General features: G+C 34.9%; 1 protein-coding gene and 1 non-coding gene across 2 annotated transcripts; one reads left to right on the top strand and one right to left on the bottom strand.

Moving 5' to 3' along the window:
* Nucleotides 1-1,311: 1,311 nt before the first annotated feature.
* LOC148761158 (uncharacterized) lies at nucleotides 1,312-13,029 on the bottom strand. Its single transcript, XM_088809055.1, has 6 exons — nucleotides 12,637-13,029; nucleotides 11,478-11,625; nucleotides 5,497-6,197; nucleotides 4,826-5,409; nucleotides 3,679-4,036; nucleotides 1,312-3,585 (listed from the first exon to the last, which is right to left on the bottom strand). Exons 1-6 carry the CDS (start codon nucleotides 13,027-13,029, stop codon nucleotides 1,312-1,314), a joined length of 4,458 nt encoding a protein of 1,485 aa, XP_088665181.1.
* Nucleotides 5,762-5,868, top strand: LOC148761159 (small nucleolar RNA R71). The gene has a single exon (XR_016028116.1). It is a non-coding gene; the product is annotated as a small nucleolar RNA R71 (small nucleolar RNA).
* Nucleotides 13,030-17,468: the final 4,439 nt, after the last annotated feature.

A 17,468-nucleotide genomic window follows, 5' to 3' on the forward strand; every position in this document is an offset into this window, starting at 1 on the left:
ATCCCATAAGTTTGCTTTTCATCTCTCTCTTCTTCTTTTTTCTTTTCTCTTTTTCTTTTTTTTTTCAACCCCCAAACTTATTTTTGACAATTATAAACTAGGGGTAGTTTTGCTAACAACCATCATTTTTTTTTTGCACCTTCTCCCTCATTTTATTCTTAAGCTCAAATCATTCCTTAGAAAGATTAAAATACTTAAAAGGTGAAAGGTTCAAATTGATGGAATTAAATAAACAGGTCAAGGCTAATATAACTGTGTAATTACAAAGAAAAGGTAAATTAGGCTCAAAAAGTGTGAATAAGGATAACTATAACAAGGTAGGCTCAAAAAGGCTCAAACGATCCAAAGATGGCCTAAATCACTTCCTATCCTAAGTGTTATCTAAGATTTCGCCTCGAGAGAAAATCAAACAAATTCTAGAATTCTTGACTTCACTATACTTTTTCATCAACATAAAATTTCTCTAAATCACACAAAAATTCTAAGTAAAAGAGAATAGTGCTCAAATTATTGGAAGTCACATTCTAAAATAAAGCGAACACAAGAATATCACATAAAATTAAATCATAACTATATGCTTCCCAAAAGCTAAGAATCAAAAGATAATTAAAATATCATCTTAGGATTGGTAATATCATGGCATAGGCAATTTCCATCTCAAGCATTCCTAAAATAAATCCTAGAAACAAAAAAAAATTACGAAAATAAACTAACCTAAAAACATCACAAAAACTAATAACAATAAAACCCTCCCCCAAACTTAAATTGCACATTGTCCTCAATGTGAAAAGCTAAAAAAATATATAAGGAAATTAAACTCCCTTATCAATGGTGGTAGTGCTTTGAAAGCTCTAATTTTCTTTCTCCTTATCTTCATGCTTTCTAAATCTACATACACAACAAAATAAGCTAGGGAAAGGTTGTAACTACTTATTAACCTAGAAAACAAAAAGTAACTAAAATAACAACTAAATTTAAAAGGATATAGCTTGGGTTGCCTCCCAAGAAGCACTTCATTTATAGTCTTCGACTGGACTGTCTTGGTCTCTAAGCCGTATGAAGCAAGTGAATTGAGGATTGTTGACGATTAATTTCGCCTCCCCAATAATTCTTTAATCTTTGTCCATTGACTTTAAATTTTCGACCATCTATCCCTCTAACTTCGATCGCTCCATGTGGGAATACCTCATTGACAATAAAAAGACCAGACCACCTTGATTTGCGCTTTCCCGAAAATAATTTTAAATGAGAATTATAGAGCAACACTGCTTGTCCTGGCTCAAAGCTTCTTACCAATATCTTCTTATCATGTCATTGCTTCGTTTTCTCTTTGTAGAGTTTGGCATTCTCATAAGCTTGAAGGCGAAATTCATCAAGTTCATTTAACTGCAACAACCTTTGCTCACCTGCTGCTTGTGGATCAAAATTTAACTTCTTGACAGCCCAATAAGCATTGTGTTCAAGTTCCACCGGTAAGTGACAAGCTTTGCCAAAGACCAACTTATATGGAGACATACCAATCGGGGTCTTGTAAACAGTCCTATATGCCCACAGTGCATCATCCAATCTCTTGGACCAATCATTTCTTGTGGGACACATGGTTTTCTCCAAAATCCTCTTGATTTCGCGATTTGATACTTCTGCTTGGCCACTAATCTGAGGATGGTAGGTAATGGCAACCTTATGTTTAACTCCATATTTTACCAGAAGGGCATCAAAATATTTGTTGCAAAAGTGACTTCCCTCATCACTAATGATTGCCCTTGGAGTGTCGAATAGAGTGAAAATATTTTTCTTGATGAAATTCATGACCACCTTCGAATCATTATGAGAAAAGGCTGCTGCTTCAACCCACTTGGAGACATAATCCACAGCAAGCAAAATGTATTTGTTGTTATATGAGGATATGAACGGACCCATGAAGTCAATACCCCATACATAAAAAATGTCTATCTCCATGATGTTGTTGAGAGGCATCTCATGTCGCCTTGAGATATTTCCCACCCTTTGGCACCTGTCACAATGCAATACAAAATTATGAGCATCCTTAAATAATGTAGGCCAATACAAACCTAACTGGAGGACTTTAGCAGCAGTCCTAGTTCCTCCAAAGTGTCCTCCATAATTTGAAGAATGGCAATGGTGAAGCACACTTTGAATCTCTTCCTCCGGGACACATTTTCTGAACATTTGGTCTTTACACTGTTTGAACAAGTAAGGCTCATCCCAAAAATAAAATTTAACATCATGCAAAATTTTATTTTTTTGATGAAAATTTACATCAGGGGGAATAATATTGCTTACCAAATAGTTTACAAAATCAGCATACCAAGGAAGTGATTTCTTGCCAACTTGAAGGATTTGTTCATCAGGAAACGTCTCTTTGATTAAGGTCGAATCCTTACCTTGAGCTTTAATTTCTAATCTTGAGAGGTGGTCTGCAACTTGATTTTCTGTTCCTTTTCTATCACGAATCTCAAGATCAAATTCTTGAAGTAAGAGGATCCACCTTATCAATCTTGGCTTAGTATCTTTTTTGGCAATCAAATACTTGATAGCTGAGTGATAAGTGTACACTATAACCTTTGTCCCCATGAGATAGGAGCGAAATTTGTCAAAAGCAAAAACCACAACCAAGAGCTCCTTTTCTGTCGTGGTATAATTTTTCTGAGCCTCATTCAAAGTCATGTTAGCATAATAGATGGAATGGAAGATTTTATCCTTCCTTTGTCCCAAAACAGCTCCAACTGCATAATCACTCGCATCACACATTAGCTCAAAAGGAAAAGTCCAATCGGGACTAATTATGATAGGTGCAGATATTAATCTTTTCTTCAATTCATCAAAAGCAACAAGACATTCATTATCAAAATTAAATGGCACATCTTTCTCCAATAAATTGCAAAGTGGTTTAGAAATTTTTGAAAAGTCCTTAATAAATCTTCTATAAAAACCAGCATGACCAAGAAAACTTCTAATACCTTTGACATTTATTGGAGGTGGTAATTTCTCAATTGCTTCAATTTTTCCTTTATCTACCTCAATGCCATTACTAGAGATCTTGTGCCTAAGAACAATACCTTCTTGCACCATGAAGTGACATTTCTCCCAATTGAGCACCAAATTTGTCTCTTCGCACCTCTTGAGTACCCTAGCAAGATTTAAAAGACAATCATCAAAATTATTTCCAAAGACTGAGAAATCATCTATAAATACCTCCAAGCATTTTTCAACCATGTCTGTGAATATGGCCATCATGCATCGTTGAAATGTGGCAGGTGTATTACATAATCCAAATGGCATTCTTCTAAAAGCAAAGGTGCCATAAGGACATATAAATGTAGTCTTTTCCTGATCTTCAGGAGCAATAGCAATTTGGTTATAGCCAGAGTAACCATCTAGAAAACAATAATATTCCTTACTAGCCAAGCGATCTAACATTTGATCAATGAATGGAAGAGGGAAGTGATCTTTCCTTGTAGCTTTGTTGAGCTTACGGTAGTCCATGCACACTCTCCATCCAATCACCGTTCTTGTTAGAATGAGCTCATTATTGTCATTGGCCACCACAGTCATTCCTTCTTTCTTAGGAACACATTGAACTGGACTTACCCATGAGCTATCAGAGATAGGGTAAATTATTCCGGCATCCAACCACTTGATGATTTCCTTCTTGACCATTTCCTTCATGATGGGATTCAATCTTCTTTGTTGTTCAATTGTGGCTTTGTGATCTTCCTCAAGAAGAATTTTATGCATGCATATAGAAGGGCTAATTCCCTTAATATCAGCTATGGTCCACCCTATAGCTTTCTTGAATGCTCTAAGTGTTCTCAATAATTTCTCCTCTTGCAAGCTAGTAAGGGCATTAGAAATAATAATCGAAAGAGTGGAAGATTTTCCAAGATAAGCATACCTCAAGTGTGCTGGTAGAGGTTTGAGTTCCAAAGTAGGTGGCTCCTCAATGGAAGGCTTAGAAGTTGTAACCAAAGAAGTTGAAATATCTAAAGACTCAAATTGATGATTAGTTCTAAATCTGGAGTGAGCATCAACAAATTTGAATATTCAATAAACTCATCATCATCCCTATCAGAGTTAGCAACTAAACATGCTTCAAGAGGATCATTGGGATTTTCTTCTAAGAAAACATCATGTGTCAAATTGTTCACTACACTCACAGAAAAACAGTCTTCAGATGTCACAGGCAATTTTAAAGCTTTGAAAATATTAAATGTTACCTGTTGGTCTTGCACTCTCAAAGTGAGTTCACCTTTTTCAACATCAATCAAAGCTCTAGCAGTTGCTAAGAATGGCCTCCCAAGAATGATTGGAATTTGCCTATCTTATGTCGAGAATTATAAAATCAACTGGAAAAATAAATTTATCTACCTTGAAAAGAACATCTTCAATAATTTCCCTTGGGTACACATAAGAACGATCAGCCAATTACAAAGTTACAGAAGTGGGTTTGCATTCCCCCAAACCAAGTTTCTCAAAAATTGACCAAGGCATTAAATTGATACTTGCACCTAAATCACTCAAAGCTTTTGTAAAAAATAAATTACCAATAGTGCAAGGGATTGTGAAACTACCTGAATCTTTGAGTTATGGTGGTAGCTTGTTTTGGAGAATTGCACTACACTTTTCTGTAAGGGAGACAATTTCAAACTCACCTAGCTTTTCTGTAAGGGAGACAATTTCAAACTCACCTAGCTTTCTCTTTTTGGAGAGGATGTCCTTCAAGAACTTGACATAACTAGGCATTTATTCTAGAGCTTCAGGAAAAGGAACATTTATGTGTAATTTCTTGAAGACATCGATGAACTTCTGAAATTGCTTCTCAAGCTTTTGCTTTTGGAGCCTTTGGGGAAAAGGTGGTGGAGGATGAATGACTTGAGAAACTCCTTGATTTTTAGCCTTGACCTTCTCTTTCTGTTCGACTTCACTTTCTTTCTCACAAATTCTTTCATTATCAACATGTTCTTTCTCAGTTTCAACTACTTTTTCATTCACCCCTTCAATCTCTTTTCCATTCCTTAAGGTGATTCCTTGGCATTGTTCCTTACCTTTAGGATTGATTTGTGTGTCACTAGGTAGGGAACCTTGAGGTCTACTATTGACGGAGTTTGCAAGTTGTCCCACTTGGGTTTCAAAATTTCTCAATGATGCTCCAAAGCTTTGAATTATCGCATCATTCTTGGATATATACTGCAAAAGAAGTTCTTCCACTTGGGGCTTCTTTTCAAGAACTGGTGGTCTAACTTGCTGTTGAAATCCCAGAAGCATGTTGGGTTTTGGATTGGAAGGCCCTGCATTGTTATTCCATGAAAAATTGGGATGGTTTCTCCAACCAGGATTATAAGTATTGGAATATGGGTTGTTCTGCTGTCTATTAAAGTTCCCCACAAACTAGACTGATTCAGAATTGTATGGACATTGATCATTTGAATGGCCATCCCCACACAACTCACAAATTGAATTTTGAACTGCATGAACTCCCAATGTGTCAATCTTTTTAGACAGTGCAGCCACTTGAGCAGCTAAGTTGCTCATTGCATCAATTTCATAGGCTCCAATAGCTTTTCTCGAACCCGACCTTTCTGAAGGCCATTGATAATTATTTGAAGCCATCTCTTCCAATAAATTATATGCATCAGCAGCATTCTTACTCATCAATGCCCCACCAGCAACAGCATCAATTGTGGTTTTAATTGACCAAATCAGCCCATTGTGGAATGTCTGAACTTGCAACCAATCAGGAAGCCCGTGATGTGGGCATCTTCGCAGTAGTTCTTTAAACCTCTCCCAACCTTCATAAAAGGACTCACCATCAAATTGTGTGAATGAGGTGATATCGTTCCTCAACTTTGCAGTTTTTGCAGGCGAAAAGAACTTTGTGAGAAACTTTTGAGTCAACTCCTCCCATATAGTGATAGACCCATTAGGCAGTGAATTAAGCCAACTTTTTGCTTTGTCCCTTAGAGAGAATGGAAACAGTCTCAATCTAATAGCATCATCAGTTACTTCATTGTATTTAAAAGTATCACAAATCTCCAAGAAATTTACTAAATGAGCATTAGGATCATCACTGGGTAACCCACCAAACTGGACTGAAGACTGAATCATCTGAATATAGGCTGGTTTGATTTCAAAATTATTCGCATTGATGGAAGGTCTCCTAATGCTTTGGTGCAAACCTTGCAATAGAGGAACTGCATAATCTCACAATGCTCTATTTGCTTCGGGAACCACATTAATGGCATTATTATTATTATTAATGTTATCCTCAGCCATTGTCTGATTTAAAGCTGCAACTTGTAAATTCTCCCTTCGATGTCTTCTGAAAGTTCTTTCTATCTCAGGATCAAAAGAAACAAGATTCAAGTTGTTTCTTCTTTGCATACAATAACCAAAGATATCTGCAAGAAAACAAAATCTAAAATTAAAATAAGAAAAATAAAATTTGAGGTAAGACTAAATTGCTTGGTATTAGTATTAGTAATAAATCTAGAAAAAATTCCCTAACAATGGCGCCAAAAACTTGTCAATTAAAATCCTACTACGCAAGTATATGTATCGAATAGATAGTATATTAGCAAGCAGGGTATCGATCCCACAGGGAATTAATCTAAAACTTTACTAAGTACTAAAATTAGAACAATTTAATCTTACCTAAATAATCAAAATTAAATAATTAATTAAAACTAAAATTAAAACCAATACGAAAAATCAAAATAATAACTTGAGAAAATATCAAATCAAACAAGCCTAGGATCACAATATCCCTCACATTTCATCTAAATCTTACCTCTCTTACTTAACTTATTTCAATGGGTTAAATTGCTAACCTAGAGTTTTAAATTATTTATAAAGGTCTCCCGACTCAACCTATAAAAATATCTATTTTAACCAAAACACTATATCCCTATGTGATTTGAAATTAAAACAGACTCATTAAGTTTAGGTTCTAATTTAGCTACATACGGCCTATAGGTATATCCCTATCCTATACCCAAATCAATTAATTTGATCATATGCTATCCCAATTTTAGTCTACTCTAAACTCCCTTTCCCAAGTTTGTTTAGGTTCCTAGATCAATTTAATTGGTGATCAGGCAATTAAAAGCAGTAAGAACAAATTAGAATAAACAATTCAAATCCCATTAAAATAAGCAAGAAAGAGATTTAAAAATTTAGACTATATGTGAGTTCAATTGCAATTCTAGAAAAAGAAAATTTAGCCACTCATAATTGCAAAAACAAATAACATTATAATAAATTTAACCATTGAAAGTAACAAGAAAATTAAAAGCTAAGGAAGAACACAAAACAATTATTGCCGACTTGATTTCCAAGTTTCAGCCTCAACTTCTAGTTTTTTGAATCTCTCAAAGGTTTTTTTTTTTTAATGTTGTCAAACATATCCTATTTATACTAATAAGCTTAACCTAAAGTTCCTTCAGTTGACCTAGGGTTTAATTGGGCTTAAAAGTGTAATGAAAGGCCCAAAAATTAATTATCAGTCTTTACAAAATTCCATTCCCGACACAGTACGTCCAGCCATTTACCAATGCTATTTTCTCTATCTTCGAAGCAGAACTGGGCAAAGTAATCTCATCAAAGTTGTAACTCTGTCTCTTAACTTTCCACTGATCTAAGAATCACATCATTTGGAGTTCTGTAACTCGAGATATAGCCAAAATACTTAAACTTACGCAAGCAGATTCTAGGTCTTTCAACACCTTACTTTCCAAAATTAAGCCCAATCACTTTTGATCCTACAAAAAATATAAAAACTAATAAATAATAACTAAAATAAAAAGAATGATATAAAATTAAAATAACTCACTAAAAAGTAACCTAATAATAAAAACAACTAAAAATAATTAAATTATAATTGAAAATTGAGGACTTAGCTAATATTTAATAACAAAATTGGAATAAAATAATTCTATAAAATAGAATTATCAACCACTACTAGCTGAGGGGCCACTGTCTTTAGCCACAACATCTCATATGTTCTTAAAGTTTGTTACTCGCATTGGACTACTGTTTCGTGTGCTCTGGGTTGTCTACAAATTGAACATGTTTTCAGTCGTCATCATCATTGACTTGTCGGTTGGGTAGAAGATAGTGTCAAATTTGTCGATGGAGCTACAAACGCTGTTGGACAATTTTATCTATTATGACCTTAACTCTTGCATTGTGAACATCTCCATCATCGACTGCCTTCCCTAGCTAATTGAATCCTTTTCCTCCTTGGTCTTCCCGTTTGACCTCGCCAAGTTGATGGCAAAATGACAATTTATTGAACATCAAGGGGGATTTCCCACTCACTAGGATGCCCAATCAAGAAAATGGGAACAGCATAACCCTCCACCCAAGACCGAGTCCTAAAATAGTCTAAGCAGAATCCAATGACTGCACGTTTGCACTTACTACGAAGACAATGAAATCATAGTTGAGGAACTATTTAAAATTGTAATTCATTACAAAGCAAATAAGAAAACATGGATATTTGTACCTTATTACAGCCATGGCATGCTTAAAGGGGAGTAGATCGATTTGGAACTCACCACTTGAACACATTTCGGTGGACAGTGTCACGACCCAAATTTTAGGCCATGATCGGCGCATGGGCCTAATAGACGTAGTCCACTAAGCCCAAGCAAGCCTATTAATATGACCTGTTCATCATTCCATCAAAAGTTGCTAAGTCACATTTTATAACTTCGAATCAAATTAATACTAAACATTGCCAACTTGTAGTGGCATTACCAATCAAAGATACATGTATTGTCTAAAACATGTCTTAATAATTTTCATGGGGTTTGTCTATACACAACAAAAGAGTACTCGAATTCCAACAGAGAGACTCAGGCGAAAGTATAGCTACTGAATGCCGAGATACCTACTAAGAGTCGAATCTACGTGGACACCCCGACCTAGTTACCGACTGCCTCTTGATCTGAAAACATGAAGTTGAAAACGGTGAGTATAAACCCAGTGAGTGAACAAAGGAAGGGAACAAGCAAACAATAAGGAAGACTTAAAGAAATCATGATGCATTTATCTTTAAAACAATGCAATTTAGTTTAGCTCTTATTAAAACCCCTCATGTAAACCCCAAATGAGTAAATCACTTGATGAAAAGGGTCCATGCACAACAAAGGTTTTGAAGAGTGAAAACTTTAATAGTATTCATGCAATTCAAGTCAAGTAAACGATGGGTCCTCGTTGCAGCAAAAAGGCATTCTCGTTGCAGCTACGATGCAACGAGAATGAATTTTCACTACAGCGATATTGGGCTCCAATTATCAACTGGCCGAAAGTTTCTTAGCTGGTCGAGGGTTTCTCAACAAACCTCCTCATTTCAAATTTAATTCATTAATTCCTTAATGTTGGAAGTCCATGCTCAACTATGGTACCCAAAAAGTGAAAAATAGGGCAGCAATCGAACAAGATAATAAGCAAGACAGAAAGTTTCTCACTGCAGCAAAACTCACACCATAAAACAGAAAGTTTCTCGCTGCAGCGAGAAGCTTCAGTAACTTTCTCGTTGCAGCGAGAATCAGGTCAACAGAACCCTCAAAACTCGAGAGTTTTTCGCTACAGCTAGAAACAGGACATCAACAACAAGTTTTCATTCCCTCAAGAGAAGGCCATTTAACTGCAAAGACAAAATCAACTTGAACATGTTTTACAAATTTTCTAAAGATCAACATACAAGATTCACATGTACAAAACCATATACCATACTCATAAACTTTCTACAACACACATATCTATGTATGTATATATATATAGATATCCATCATCATGCACACCTTCCCATCATCATCAGCTCATATGGACTCCCCACTAGCACATGGCTGGGTCATAATCGGCTTATGCGCACTCCCACTCGCACATAGTCGGGTCAGCATCGGCTTATGCGTACTCCCACTCACACATAGCCGAGTCAATATCATTACACAATGTTATTCATCAATGCACAACATATATTCGTATATATATATATATATCAAAATGATATAGGAGCACATAGGTTCGTCCTTTTACACATTTCACATTTTCACAACATCAAAACAATTTATCAAGGGCTTGTTCCCCGGCATACATTTTTAAAGAAAAGTTGGAATAAATCATTCAAACGTTTCATACAAATACAATTATATCTCCCAAAATGATTTTGAAATGCAAGTTCACTCACCGGTATTTTGTTGAACCTTTAGTCGACTCTAACTTCCTTAATGGTCCAAATGGGGAGATGGGGCTTCGTTGGAACCTATTATCACATTAGCATCACCATTAAGTCAATTCACATACTTATAAATTCTAAAAGCTTTCTCTTCGCTAGCTTCCAATTGCCATATAAGTGACTATCTATGTTCACTATCCTAATCACTCTAAAGTGAATGAACAACCTCAACTACCAAAACACCCACAAGTCTAAACACTAATTATTTTCAACACTAAAAATCAATTCTAACTACTCACCTTGGTAGCTTTGTATTTGAAATTCTTTCCAAAAACTTTCAAGCTATTATTGAAGCTCCCTCTTTCTCTCTCTAAACACCTAGCTAGTGATAGAAAGTATGGAAATAAGATTTTTTTTTCAAGGGTTTTAAAGTGAGAGAGTGAAAAAGCACAAAGGTTCTATGAAAAGGTGCACAAAAGCATGAAAATTAGAGCTAGCTTGAGAGAGGTTATGGAGGTTTCATATCAAGCTTCCATGGAAAGGGAAACAAACGTGAGATGAAAAGAAGAAGAAGAAGAAGAAGAAGTTGCTGAAGAATGAAGAAGCTACTAGAAGAAAAATATATTTATAGCTCAAGCTTATCTAACTCCACTTAAATTACGAAAATGCCCTTAACTAGTTAGCTTGTTCTCCTCCAACCCTTTATGCAATCTTTTTACTTTTTTGACACTGAAACAAAGTCCATAATGGTCTAGTAATGCTCGGGTTCGCGAAACTTAAAAATTTTGACTCGAGATGAAAAATGACCATTTTGCCCCTATTGTGGAAATCATCATCATTTTTATTTTTTTTTTGTCATTTTACCCTTATTTTCATTACTCATTTATGCCTTAGGCCTACTTAGGCCATAATATTGTTTAAAAACTTACTTTTAGGGGCTTACTAAGGAAATGACGAAATTACCCCTAGCTCGTGTTATTGTGTCTATGGCTAGTTACGAGCCTATAGAGGTCGAGGTCTCATAGATAGGTTGACGACTCTATCCACAGTCTCCCCTATAACTTGGAACTCCACTCGATCGATTGCTTGTGTAGAAAAGTGACATGCTTCATTAAATCGTGTGTTTAACAGATCAAAAGCCTAAGGCTTAAAGGGCCTGATCAAATTCAAGGCCTTTTTGTGCTGGTCATGGAACCAATGCTGGAACATGCTCTAATGAACTCGATCAAGATGGTTATTGCCATTTTTCTTACCTACCTCAAACACAAGTTAATACACTCCACAATGTTGGATGTCGTGAGTTTATAGCGCCTTATCAATGACTGTGCAAGCACCCATCTCTCAAGGTATAATATCATAAAGTGGTTGTAAGCAACCTTGCAAAGCTGTTTCAGCTTATTCATGTGATTGTTGAAATCGACAACCTGTAGGAATTGGCTACGAGGGTGAAAAACACAGTAACGTCACCACGCTTGAACCAGTTTTTTACCTTTTTTCCTAAGTGGTAATTACGTAGATCGTGGTACACTTTTTCAACTACATTCTTAATGCCAAGATGTTGATCAAAATGAACTTTGCATTTTCAGGACAACCAATCGCACAACGCAATTGGGTAAGAAACCACGACCATGACTCTTCGTCCTCCACATGGCCAATGCCAAAGGCAATTGGATATATCTGCTCATTCTCGTCTTTGCACACAGCAACAAATAGAATACCTTTGAATCTGCCTTTCAAATGTGTGGCATCGATAACAACCATAAGCCATATTATAGCCCTGAACCCCCAAATACATGCCTCGTACACCCATAAATAATATTTGAATTATTGGTCCTGATCCATAGCCACAACTGTGACTATACCAGAATTTTCTGCATTCCAACATATGGAAATACAAGGGTAAAAGTTGGAATAACTCCTCCGAGTGACTAAAAACAAGACTCTCCACATGTTCGTTCCCTCGCCAAGCCTTACCATACAAGTATTGCAATCCCCACTTGCGATTCATCTCTTCCATTATTTCCTTAGGTCTCAATGGTGTTACATTATTTCCTTGTAACCTGAAGGACATAAGCTCACCAATTAACCTCACGCTCGTTGTTCGGTACCCACCTTGCAAACCATCAACAGTACACTTATGTACCTTGTGGAACATGCGAACTTGCAATAATCTCCCTCAAGCAACTTTGTTGCACACACAGTGAACTTGCATGCCTTGTCCTTGCAAGCAACCTCAATATGAGTGTGACATGACCTTTTAACTCTAATCTCGAAATGCTCTTTTAGTGCTAACATGCTCAAATCTCATTTCAATTCAACCTTGGATGGAAACACTTTCTGGGATATAAGTGGTCATCGCTTAAGTTGGACTCCTCGATCTCAACTGTTTGGAAAAATATCATGCATGCCCCTTGAATAATCCATTGACTAGATACCCCTGCATTTACCCTTTCATGATCACTATCATCAAGCGAACGAATCCCATTGTCACCAGAGATGGGGTTGTCGTAAATAAGGTCATCGCACTCAACATCTTCTAAGATAACAATTATGGCATGGTCATTGCACTGAACATCTTCTAACACAACAGTTGTGGCATGTTCTGTACTACCATCTACATGATTGTAATCTCGAATTTCATTGTCCTCACCCCTGTCCTCCTCTGAACAGTCATCATGCCTGCCAATGTAATCATCTTCACAGTCATCATCCATCTCATCATTCAAATCAACAATGTTGTCCTTTTCACAAACAGCATCCATCTGATCAAATGCATCGTCATCACTAATGACCATCAGAGTGTCATTTGTGAATGGCAATGAACCCATTGCATTCTCGAGTGACGATTACATTTGTTAGCAAGAACGAAGTATTTCGTTTGATGCACATTCTGATCGAAATTGTGCAGATAAAATTTGCAAACACCTCATGTGTGTACTAGGTTGCTTAAACTCATGTGCATACATCAATGGTGATTGCCATTGTTGTTCGTTAGGGAATTCATGGTGTGGCATGTCTAAAGCAGTATAATTCTATTGTAGGTGATTACTATATTCGACACCTTGTTCATGTGGCATAACGTTTGCATTTTGTTCCTTAACTGTCACGAACACTACAACTACCCTCTCATCTCGCAGAATACTTGCTACATCTTCATTGTCCCTAATAATTGTGCGTGAAACCACTGTTGCATGACTAAGCAATGTATGTAGCTCGATTTCATGATTTTATGAGTTGACAACATCTTCAACCAACTTCATTAGGCCCAAAAATGACAAATCACTCCCAACACCCCTCACTTGTGTCTCACCACCTTTATAAGTGTTATCGACCCAATGGCCACCGTATGTAATCATAAGGTTCACATTTGGCAGACTGCTGAAATTTAATAGAAAATAAGTGTCACAATCAATCAATTTATCAAAAAGTGTCACGGAATGCATAAAAACCATCATGCAATGTCTAATTCACACAATACCTTAAAGTCAATCTCGCAATGCCTAATATCCAATCACCAATGCCTGAAAACTAGTCAAGCAATGCCTAAAAACCAAAGATGCATTGCACAAGTCACGCAATGCTTAAAAGCCATTCTTACAATACCTAATATCCACTCACACAATGCCAAATAAACCATGCAATGCTTAAAAGCCAGTCTTACAATACCTAATATCCACTCACACAATGCCAAATAAACCAATCACGTAATGCCTCCAACCAATCACAGAATACATAACAACGTATCACGCAATGCCTAATATCTATTCACACAATACCTAATATCTAGTCATGTAATGCCTAAAAAATAATATAATATTCCAACTATTGTCATCATACCTTTGACTTTCTTATATAAATAGAAAATTAAGAAATTATGGTAAGAAAACAAGTTATTGAGCATAAAAGAAATTAATAGCAATTACTATTTATGTAAAATATGTAATCAAACAAGATTTTTATTCATAACACTGAAACTAAGTAGATGATACAGCATAAGAACCATGTATTATGTGCCTTCCATGGTTTATTTCTTCTTAATCTCATCAACTATTCATAAATTTCAACCAGAATCTTGTTATTGTTCAGAATTTCTGTCTCTAAGACTTCTGTCCTAACCAACACCTTGTCGATCAAAACATGCGCGTTATTCTCCATGTTCTTAATGACATCCATCAATTTTCCCATATATGTTGCAACATATTCAAGGATATCTTCCTTTTCAGAAGCAAGCCCTTTCCTGGTTTCCCCTCTAGAACTTTTAAAAGCCATGAAAGTTAAAGATTTTGTGACTTTCATTCAGATGATTTTGAATGAAATGGACAAAGGTTCCTTCTATTTATGGGCATGAAGGATGACTCTTGGAAAGGGTGTTCAATCGTTTTAGGCCTGTTTTTTTATGAATATGGTTCGTCCGTAAATTGTTGCAATAAGTGCTTTAAAGAGAATTTTAGAGTTCTATATTAGTTGAATTTGGATGATTTTCTACAACAACATAAGTGGAATTAAGGGGGCTGAATTGGTTATTAAGCATTAATAATTCTCCACTAATTTTACAGAATTGGTTATTAAAGGGGTTGAACTAGTAGATATTCAGCTTCAGCAATAGGTAGATAAAGCAACACAATGACTAAAAACTAGCCACGGAATACCTACAAACTAGTCAAGTAATCCTAAAATCTAGTCAAGCAATGCACAAGTCACACAATTCTTAAGAGCCAATCTCGCAATGCCTAATATCCAATCACACATTGCCTAACATTCACTAAAGTAATGCTAAATAAACCGATCATGTAATTCCTAAAAACTAGTCACGCAATGCATAAGTTGTGCAATACATAACAATCAGTCATGCAATGCCTAATATCCAGTCACACAATACCTAATATTCAGTGACGTAATGCCTAAAAATATTCACAAAATTCCTAATAACTAATTGATTTCACTACTCGCAGTCAGGTTTAAGTTGTTAAACTCATATAATTTAACCATTAACATTTGGGTTCTATGAATATCAACAAATAAACCCAAGAATCTAAAAAACATACCTTGATGTTATCTCTATTCTTTGGGATGATGAGAGAGAGTTGAATGGCGAGATAGACCTCAATGGTGTTAGAGAGCTAGACGACAAGATAAAGAAAAATAGAGTTAATTTTGAAATTTATATCTAGATGGCAAGATAGAAAAAACCAAAACCATTTAATTTACTTGAAATAGTTTAAAGGGTATTGTTGTCAAGTCATGTTAAAAATTGACTAAAAATAATTAAAATTATAATAAATATTATTTTTAAATTGGACAAGGAGTATTTCTCATAATTTCCTCATTCTTTTACGCAGTCCATCCTGGTGGCCCAGCTGTTCTCAAAGGAGTTGAAGATAATCTTGGCTTGGAAAGAGACAAGCTTAAGGCGAGTTATCAAGTTCTGAGTGAATATGGAAACATGTGGAGTTCGAGCGTGCTATTTGTTCTGGATGAAATGAGGAAAAGGAAATGGAGGGAGGCAAAGCCAACACAGCTGAAGGGTTGGAGTGGGGGATTCTCCTCGGCTTTGGGCCTGGTCTCACATTGGAGACGACGCTGCTTCGTAGCTTTGTTATTGATTCAGCCAACTAGATATGGCTTATTATGATTTTACATTATGTATAGACTTGGTTTGTAAACTGTGTGGTGTGGCGCACCGTTAATAAGCCCTGGTGGCTGTCAAACCTGCAACCTTTTAAAGCCAATTATGTTGAATAAAATTTAGTGTGTTTTACAGGTCAATTTGCCAGCAAATTTAGGAAAGATTCAACCTGCATCTCATAATCAATAATCACTGTACACATAAATTTATCTTTGAAAATTCTTGTGTTCTTTGTAATTCAAGGCCACATTTCCTACTCCCAGTTTGAAATAGAATAAGAAGCAAAAGGATTTTTGACTCCTTTCTGGCCTTGCCTTTAAATAAGGATTAATGGAGGTTCCTCTCTTTCCCCACGAGGGTAAGAGTAGTGCAGGTATTGTAGGAATTCTTATCTTTATTGGAATTTGAAACACTTCATTTTAAACCAAAGGTTTAACTTTAAATTTTATAAAATGATTCAAAAAATGAGAGATTTTTTTATAAATTTTATTTTAATTTAATTACAAATAAGTATGATGATTTATAAGTAAATTTTAATTGATATAATCATGATTTTTTTAAAAGTTTAATTGATTGAATCATGTGCCTTTATCTCGATTTGCCAAATGACATATTTTAATTGGTCAAAAGTTAATTATTTTTGGTAATTAATTTAATTACGTGTGATATTATATGATGAGTCTAAATTATGTTATCACTTCCATATAACAATACACAATTTGACTTTTAAAAGTTTTTAATTAATTTATTTGGTAAACTTCTTAATTTTTTATTGGTCACTAAGTCTAATGAAAAAAATTCAAGGTATAATGTTCAAATAAGTCCTAAACTATTTTAAAAAATTTAAATAAGTCCTTATTCTTTTATTTCATTCAGTCAAATCCTTATATTTTTATTTTGAATCAAATAAACCTTTATAACTAATGATTGATTAATTATCATTAGTGAAAATGTCACTTGTCATTTTATATTCACATGGCACTGACATTGCATTGATGTGTAGGGTGAAAAATGTTCCATTATCATGCTATCAAATCAAATTAGCATTTCATGTCATCATTATTTATGATATATTAACATATCATATCATCATCAATTATAATATGTTAACATATCACATCAGCACCATGCAGTATAAAATGATAAATAACATTTCAAATAAGTCAATCATTAGTTATAATGGCTTATTTCACTCAACAAAAAAGTATAAAGGTTTATTTGGCTTAAAATAAAAATATAAAAATTTGATTGAACACAATAAAAGTATAAAAATTTATTTAAAATTTCTCAAATAATTTAAAGATTTTTTTGAATATTATGTCAAAATTCAAAAGGCACCTATCACCTTGTAATTAGAAAAATTTTGACACAATAGTCAAAAAAGTTACTCCACTATTCAAGAAAGTTTAGTGTCATGTTAGCGTTATGTGGACGTAAAATAACAAGTAGTACTTTAATTATTACATATCAACATATCATATCAATCACTTGACATAAAATGACAAGTAACATTTTGACTAAATCAATTATTAGTAACAAGAGTTTATTTAATTTAAAATAAAAATATAAAATTTATTTAACTCAAAATAAAAGAATATGAATTTATTTAAATTTTTTTAAATAATTTAAAGATTTTTTTTA

The sequence above is a fragment of the Theobroma cacao genome, chromosome 8 (assembly GCF_053813885.1).
Source record: "Theobroma cacao isolate CCN51 chromosome 8, ASM5381388v1, whole genome shotgun sequence".
In the NCBI taxonomy this organism is placed as follows: Eukaryota; Viridiplantae; Streptophyta; class Magnoliopsida; order Malvales; family Malvaceae; genus Theobroma; species Theobroma cacao.

Coding starts and splice junctions, on each gene's coding strand:
- LOC148761158 (XM_088809055.1), bottom strand. CDS start 13,029: ATGGGTTCATTGCCATTCACAAATGACACTCTGATGGTCATTAGTGAT. Junction 11,626..12,636: donor ATGAAAGGGTAAATGCAGGG/GTATCTAGTCAA, acceptor CAATTCCTACAG/GTTGTCGATTTCAACAATCA. Junction 3,586..3,678: donor ATCCCATCATGAAGGAAATG/GTCAAGAAGGAA, acceptor TGTGTTCCTAAG/AAAGAAGGAATGACTGTGGT.